Genomic DNA, 8,016 nt, shown 5'->3' with positions numbered 1-8,016 from the left:
AGAGAGAGGGAGAGAGAGAGAGAGAGAGAGAGAGAGAGAGAGAGAGAGAGAGACATGAGTGAAGAGGTCCGTGACTGCAAAGACTGAAAGACTTATCTTTCTCACCTGCGTTTCTTGTTTGCAGTGTTGGCATTTGAGATCTGTGAATTTTGTTGCTCAATAAGTTCAGTCCTCCACTAAAATAAACATATGCAAAAATGTATATAATCATCACACTTCATTTATAATGGATCTAAATAGACCAGATTTAATTAATGTTCTGATTAATAGTTTAAACGCTATAGCAGTGAGTTCAATGAATGACATTTCATTAGGGGACCAACATTTTGTCTTTGGTACAAAACCATCTAATCAACAAATAAACAGCCTCATATGACTCATTGAATAAAATTACAGTTGACAATAGATTAATTAATAAGTTAACACATTAATGCAGTTGGTTTTTAAGGATAGAAATATATATATATATATATACATCTTAAATAAGTTCCTTGCAGTATCAAGAAGAAAGTTACAAAGCTGTCAATAGGGTGGTACCCTACAGTACAAAAGCTAAATGGTACATTTTGTACCTTATTTATTCCTAAATGGTTTATATTACTACCTTAAATGTACATAGTGCTTTAAAAGTACATATTAGCACTAGGGATGCACCGATAGGATTTTTTGGGGCCGATACCGATTTTAACAAACACTTATTGGCCGATTCAGATACCGATATTTGTCCCTTCCTCTCTTATTTGAAATTTTGGCATCAAAATAGATAGTATTTTGATTATGTTTTAAATCAGGAAAGTTCAAAAACACCTGGATTAAATTATACTAGCAGTTTTATTGCTGCATCATCAAATAATTTCTAATGAACATGGATTGGATCCATTTAAAATTTAATAGGCCTACATAAATACAACAGAACAAAGATACATATTAAATAAACAGTGATTTTTAGGTAGGTTTAACAAATGTAAAATAACACTTCACTGTATAAATTAAATACATATTAATCCTTCTTTATTGTAACAGACTTTATTATGATTAATCTTCTAATTTGTTTTTGTATACATTTTAATATTTTTTGTAAGTTTAAACATGTATGAGATCTCCCTTACTAAGGCGGGACTCTTATTTTGAAGGGTTTTCTAGTCTACGGAGCTATAAGTGTAATGAAAGCAGCAGTTCTTCGGCAGTTTATTAAGCACCCCCTCCGAAAAGGCATGAGATCTGTATATATTTGTTTACTGTTAGTTGTAATAAGTGTTTTGTGTAATTCGCTGTATGTTGATGATAATGCAACTGAGAGAGTTTAATGTGCACTTCTCGTGCTGTGTTTTGTTTAGCTCTTATGGTGATTTTTTTGGAGTGAAAAAGGACGCAATAAACTTAATAAAACATCAGTAAAGTTTTGGTCATCATTCAGATGAGGTCCGCTACACTTATGAAAGTTACAAAAGTTATTTAGTCAAGAGTAAAAGTTAGTGTGCGATCTTTTGTCTTTTGTTATTTGATTAGCATTAAAGTGCAGACAGCAGTGCTAGGATTATGCAACAGACGTTATACAGCTCAGTGCCTTCATGCAGTTAATTAATAAACCATCGGTTTGTTATATCGGCCTTTTTCCTTATAGGCTATAGCCGATATGCTGATGGTTGTAAATTGAGGAAAAATCGGCCGATAAATATCGGCGGCCGATACATCGGTGCATCCCTAATTAGCACCTAAAGTGTACATACATACACGGTCACAGTTTTGTAAAAAATTTTCCTGAGAGTGCGTGTATTCATGTGTTAAACATTTAATTTGCTTCATATTATGAACTTTAGCAAACATGGACAGATAATAGTGTACTGGATGGATGATGTATTTTTGTAGGCCAAAACCTGGAAACGTTAGTATTTTAGTACTTCCAGTTAATTCGTCCCAAAGTCAATGGGTTTTTTAAATGGGTTTTTGGTTAAATGCCTGAAATAAGGTCTTTATAAGTTTTATTCTAAAACAAAGTACATCAGTTACACCCCCTTATAATTTTTTTTAAAGCTTTTACTTGTCTTGAAAAATGGGAATACAGAGGTTGTCGGTTGAGAGGTTGTTAAACATCATCACACCAAACATGAAAACTCATCTACTGACTACTCTGCTTTTCACAGCCTCGTTGGGTTATTAATCACACTTATGCAAACTATTCGAACTAAATCTTTCAGAGAAAATGTTTTTTTTAAATACAGACTGAAAGAGTTGTGGGATGCTTAGTGATGGTGACGTTGAATCATGTGACTGTGGTGTAGTTCGCTCATAGCCTATGTTTAGCGTTTGTAAATACCCAAATATTTTTTTGGCTTCAACATTCATAAAAGTTGTGTCATTTGAGAAGAACATTATCAACATAATGTTCATGATGAACAAAACATCTAAGAATCATAAACTTTTGTTGTTCACAGAGCTTATTTTCTGCAATGATCCAAAAGTCAATGGAAAAACCCTATTCAGTTTTTGTCAAGCCAAGGGAACCAGGGTGATGGTAACTTTCGGGATGGCCTACAAAAATACATAATTTCTGCAGCACTCTATTAAAAATGCTTTCCTGTCCTAGTAAATGATGCAAATATAAATTACAAGAGAGGAAAAGTAGAGTATTTCATGATGGCCGGGGAGAGCAATATGAGTGAAGACAGATGAGTAGTCCAGTAGAAGAATTCTGTGGATATTGTTCAGTTGAACAGATTTCAAGGCTGCAAGTGTCTATTCTCTTTCATATTGCAAAAGCAAAGAAAAAGAAAGAATAGCACTTGGTAAGACAAAAAGCTCACTTTAGAATTTTTTTTTTTGTGATTGATGTCACAAAAACAAATTGAGGTATTAGTCTCTTTCAGCAAATAATAGTGCAATTATAATTTTTTTCACACTAATAAAAGTAGTCTATGAGAAATAACTGACAACCTTTTCAAAATGTCCACTGGTTAAATAGGCCTGCTATATTACATACAGTAAGCTGTGAATTTCTTCCTTTTGTGTCTAAAATGACAGATTTAGATAGAGGTGTGTATGTTCTCACATTAGCTTGTCTTCGAGACAGTTCTTCCAGTAAAGACACAACACTCTCATCCGCCACATCAAATGGAGTCTGACACTTAAAAACAAACAAAAAAACAACAGTTTCAGTTATGATAATTTCACAAACATGCATGCACCCACACACACCCACCCCCACACACATTGTGAAACAGAACTATGGCTAACTGCAGTGCTGCTGCTGGCTGCAGAACTCTGGTGCATTTTGACACAGAACAGAAGCTCCACACTTCCTCTTCCTTTAAGAGTGCATGACTCCTGCTGTGCAGTTATTACTCCTACATATCAGGCCTTAACGTTTGCTTTACCTTTCCTATTTAGAAATACAGTACATTTATTTTATTTAGGATTACAGTATATTGGCTATTGCTACCATATTTCTTGATGTCAATACAGATCTAATATTTACCCTGTATTTTTTTCCAGAATCAAATGATTATAACACATAGAAATAGGAATAGATAAAAGCAGATAAAATTGTCCTGAAATAGAAATGGGGATCAATGGATGGTTTGGCTTTTAAAGGGCTAGTTCACCTGATATTGACAATTCTGTCATCATTTACTCACTCTCATGTTGTTCCAAAACTGTATGACTTATTTTCTTATGCGGAAACAAAGGAAGGTATTGTGAAGAATGTTGACTTCCATGAAAACACTGAGACATTCACAAATTATCTTATGTTACACAGAAGAAAGTCATACTGGTTTAGAATTCTCATTTTTGGGTGAACCATTCTTTTAAGGCTGGTCAAAACCTGCCTAAGGAAGACAGCTTTGTTTCTCATAGGCAACAGTTACTGGCCAACAGAATTTGCTGCTAAATGTTTAGCACTTTTTTTTTCTATCTCTCTCACTCACCCCGTTACTGTGGGCCTCCATGTCACACAGTTGCTCAGCGAGCAGACGGCAGGCTTCACTTTGACCCCAGTGAGCCGCAGCATGGAGAGGAGTCCAGCCATCAAAGTCCTTAGCACTCACATCCAGACCACACTGACACAACAATCTAACAGAGAATGAAAGAAACTGTATGAAGTCCTCCGTACAAGTGTTTAGTACAATTTAAAGATTCATGCTCTGTATCAAAACCTAGTGAGCATTTTAAACGTGACATTTTAATGGTCATGAAACACTAAATTACATTTTTTGAGATGTTAACAGATTTGCATGAAGTGTACTTCCTTTATGAATTATAGTAACTTTTCATAAATAACATAAGAAGTTAAAAATGAGTAAATAAAACTAATAATCCCAGAAACTCATGCCCCTCCGATTTCTGAGCCAATTGGATTTTGCAGACAAATTCAAATTTAACAACCAAAAAATAGGTACAGGTACCTTTGATAATTACATTTATATTAGGTACAAATATTATTAGTAGAGCCCGACCGATATATCGTTTTGCCGATATTATCGGCCGATATGAGCCTGTCGCCGATATATCGGTATCGGCGAATATGCCGCCGATATGAACATTTTTTTTACAGAACATATAATGCAGATAAAATGCTTGAAATGGTGTAATTACTTAGTTTGTCCAGCAGAGCGCGCTCCATTGTTTGCTACTGGCGACCTGGATGAAACGCTTAAAAGCTTAAGTCAATGGAAAACCATTGAAACTTTGAGCGGCCATATCTCCATATCTCCATAATCCGCACCAAATTCGGGGGATCTCTTCAGCTCAAGGAACCAATGTTTGGACACATGAATGGGAAAGTGTCCAAACTTTTGACTGGTACTGTACTATAATATACACAAAGAATATCGGCCGATATATCGGTATTTTTACTCCCTAATATCGGTATCGGTCCAAGAAAACCCATATCAGTCGGGCTCTAATTATTAGTGCAGCAAACTCGTAATTTTGAAAGTGGTGAGGATGTCAGTCCACTTTTCTTTTTTTTTTTTTATTACCCCTGAAGGCATTTAATGACATATTTATTATAAATCCACATAAATGTCAGTCTTATGTGAAAATGCCCTTTTCTCAGATAATTGCAGGCTCAGAGGAGGGCAAGCACTTGCACACAGGGAACCTGCATCTAACATCCACAGCATGTGTTTCAAGAAGACTACAGAAAACAGCCTCTGGTTTACAGAATTTGCTTCCATTACCAAGCTGTATTCAGGTATAAAAAAAAAGCCCTAGGCCAACCCCTTATTTTAATCTACAGGTATTCCTAGATTCTGTAAATCAACCCTCTACGCACACCTTGGCAACAGAATCGGCATTGGCTAGTAAATTTTTTAGTTTACTCGCCAGTCAATCATTATAAAACCAAAACTCAACCCTCTGTTTTTTGATGAACTCACATTGCTACTTGCATCTATTAATTCTCTCTGTACATCTATGATTATTATTGGAGATATTAATATTCATGTTGATAATCCTAGTTGTAATCATACTGCAAAATTTATGGAGATTTTGGATTGTTTTAACTTGATCCAACATGTCAAATTTCCTACTCATAGAAAAGGTCATACACTTGATTTGTCGTGTACAGCTGGTGTTGATATTAATCAGCTTGAGGGCAAAGATTTGTGCATTAGTGATCATAGGCTCTTGAGTTTTAATCTTTCTGTTCCCTTACAAAAGTCACTAAAAAGGGTTATTAGTTTTAGAAATCTTAAAAATATTGATCATAATCACTATCCGCGCATGATCAATGATATTTCTACAGGTAATACTGTTGACCAATATAATTTAATTTTCTCATCAACTTTAGACATGCTGTCTCACTCACAAAATCATCACCCTGGTTTACTACAGAGATTAGGGCTCTCAAAGCTAAGAACAGGCAGCTTGAATGGCAGTATAAAAAAATCATCTCTTATTGTCCATTAACTTATGTACAATGAGCACTTAGTTTAGTACAATGAAGCCCTCAAGATAGCAAGAACTGAATACTACTCACAAGTCATAAATGATGGTACTGGAAATTTATTGATTTATTAAAATCCATTAATAAACAAACTCCTTAAACCAACCAACTCACCTACTTGTTCCTCTGTACAGCAGTGCAATACGTTTCTGAAAGTCTTTACAGAAAAAATTGAGAATATTTATTAGTCCATTTAGTTCTGTCTCTCTGTGTGCACCTCCTGGGATTTACAGTGGGTACGGAAAGTATTCAGACCCCCTTAAATTTTTCACTCTTTGTTATATTGCAGCCATTTGCTAAAATCATTTAAGTTAATTTTTTTTCCTCATTAATGTACACACAGCAAATTAACTTAAATGATTTTAGCAAATGGCTGCAATATAACAAAGAGTGAAAAATTTAAGGGGGTCTGAATACTTTCCGCACCCACTGTATCCTTCAAACTTTCCTTCTAATTTGTTTTCTAGTTTTAATACAGTCACCATTGAATACAGTCATAAATTCATTATGACAATGAATTCAACTACGTGTATTTGGACCCTATTCCAACTTTTGTTCTCAAAGAGTCTCTGTCATCTATCAGTCCTCTCATTTTGAACGTTGTCAACACCTCCCTTATTACTGGATCTGTTCCCCAAGCCCTTAAGGTTGCTGCCATCACACCAGTGCTCAAAAAGCCTGGGTGTGATATGTCTGTCCTATCAAACTACAGGCCAATATCTAATCTTCCTTTTTTTGTTTCTGGAACGTGTTGTCGTTTCGCAACTTCATTCTCACTTGTCCCTGAACAAGCTCTTAGAATCTTTTCACTCTGGGTTTCGATCTGGAGACTGCCTTGGTTCGAGTCATGAATGATCTCCTTGTCTCTGCTGACTCTGGTGCCCTTACTATCCTGGTGCTGTTAGATTTGAGTGCAGCCTTTGATACAGTGTGTCACTCTATACTGATTGAGAGACTGGAGACTTGGCTTGGTATCTCCGGTACAGTGCTAGAGTGGTTTAAATCTTACCTTACTGATCGTTCCCAGATTGTTGTTTTAGGTAACAACAAATCTAACGTCAGAAATGTCTGTCACGGTGTACCCGAGGGGTCTGTCCTAGGCCCTATATTCTTTAGTATTTACATGCTTCCTCTAGGGCAGATTATTAGAAAGCATGGTTTGGGGTTTCACTTCTATGCTGATGATACCCAAATTTATATTAACACGAAAACTAATATTACAGGTATCTCGGCAACACTCTGACTGTTTGCAGGAAATGAAATGATGGATGTACCACAATTTCCTTAAATTGAATGGGACCAATTCAGAGTCCTTCTCGTTGGTACCCCTGCACCTGCCAGCAATGGTAGAAATTTCAGTTTGCATCTTGATAATGGTGTAATATTTCTATCTTCTCAAGTTCGTAATCTTAGTGTTGTTTTTGATTCTCACTTGACACTGGACGCACATATCGAGAGCATTTCAAAATCTGCATTTTTTTCATCTCAGGAATATTGCCAGGTTTAGGCCTTTTCTTTCACTACCTGATGCTGAAAGGCTTGTTCATGTTTTTGTTACCTCTAGGGTTGATTATTGTAATGCCCTTTATATTGGCCTACCTGCAAAATCTATTAAGCACCTGCAATACATACAGAACTCAGTGTATATAATATTCTCTGCTAAAATAATCTGTATGAGACCAACGCGAGGTCCAGTCTTTCCCGTCTGAGCTCATAATCGGTAATGTGGTGGTCACACCCACGCGCAGCGGCACTATTCATGCCATATTCATTCAAGCTATTGTGCCACGTGTGCCACGCAAACCTGTAAACGCCCACATCACCTCCATAAACAAAGCAGCAAGATTCAAGTTCATCTAGGCTACTTTTCATTTTTGGAAGAGGACGCGCTGTGAGGAATTAGCCTTGTATTTACCTCAGAAGAAGAACGTGATGCGTACTTTTCACTCCACTACATTTCTATCAAGGTTCTCGAAGTAGAAAGTTGTTACTATGTAGCAGCTTTGAAAGTGGGTGATTTTCTTCTCTTAAAGGGTTAGTTCACCCAAAAATGAAAATTAGCTTGTGTT

At 36.1% G+C, this 8,016-nt stretch overlaps 1 protein-coding gene across 1 annotated transcript in view; it reads right to left on the bottom strand.

Moving 5' to 3' along the window:
* LOC107694908 (protein phosphatase 1, regulatory subunit 12C) overlaps positions 1 to 8,016 on the bottom strand; it is a 24,725-nt gene that overhangs the window by 5,830 nt on the left and 10,879 nt on the right. Inside the window, exons 7-9 of the mRNA XM_016494622.1 lie at positions 3,927 to 4,071; positions 3,050 to 3,124; positions 106 to 176 (exon numbers count right to left, since the gene is read on the bottom strand). Of these exons, the coding sequence (XP_016350108.1) occupies positions 106 to 176; positions 3,050 to 3,124; positions 3,927 to 4,071 (291 nt within the window). The remainder of the gene's footprint in view (positions 1 to 105; positions 177 to 3,049; positions 3,125 to 3,926; positions 4,072 to 8,016) is intronic.

Source organism: Sinocyclocheilus anshuiensis, unplaced genomic scaffold (assembly GCF_001515605.1).
Source record: "Sinocyclocheilus anshuiensis isolate Anshui unplaced genomic scaffold, SAMN03320099.WGS_v1.1 scaffold3199, whole genome shotgun sequence".
Classification (NCBI taxonomy): Eukaryota; Metazoa; Chordata; class Actinopteri; order Cypriniformes; family Cyprinidae; genus Sinocyclocheilus; species Sinocyclocheilus anshuiensis.
This window is presented reverse-complemented; position numbering and strand designations above follow the sequence as displayed.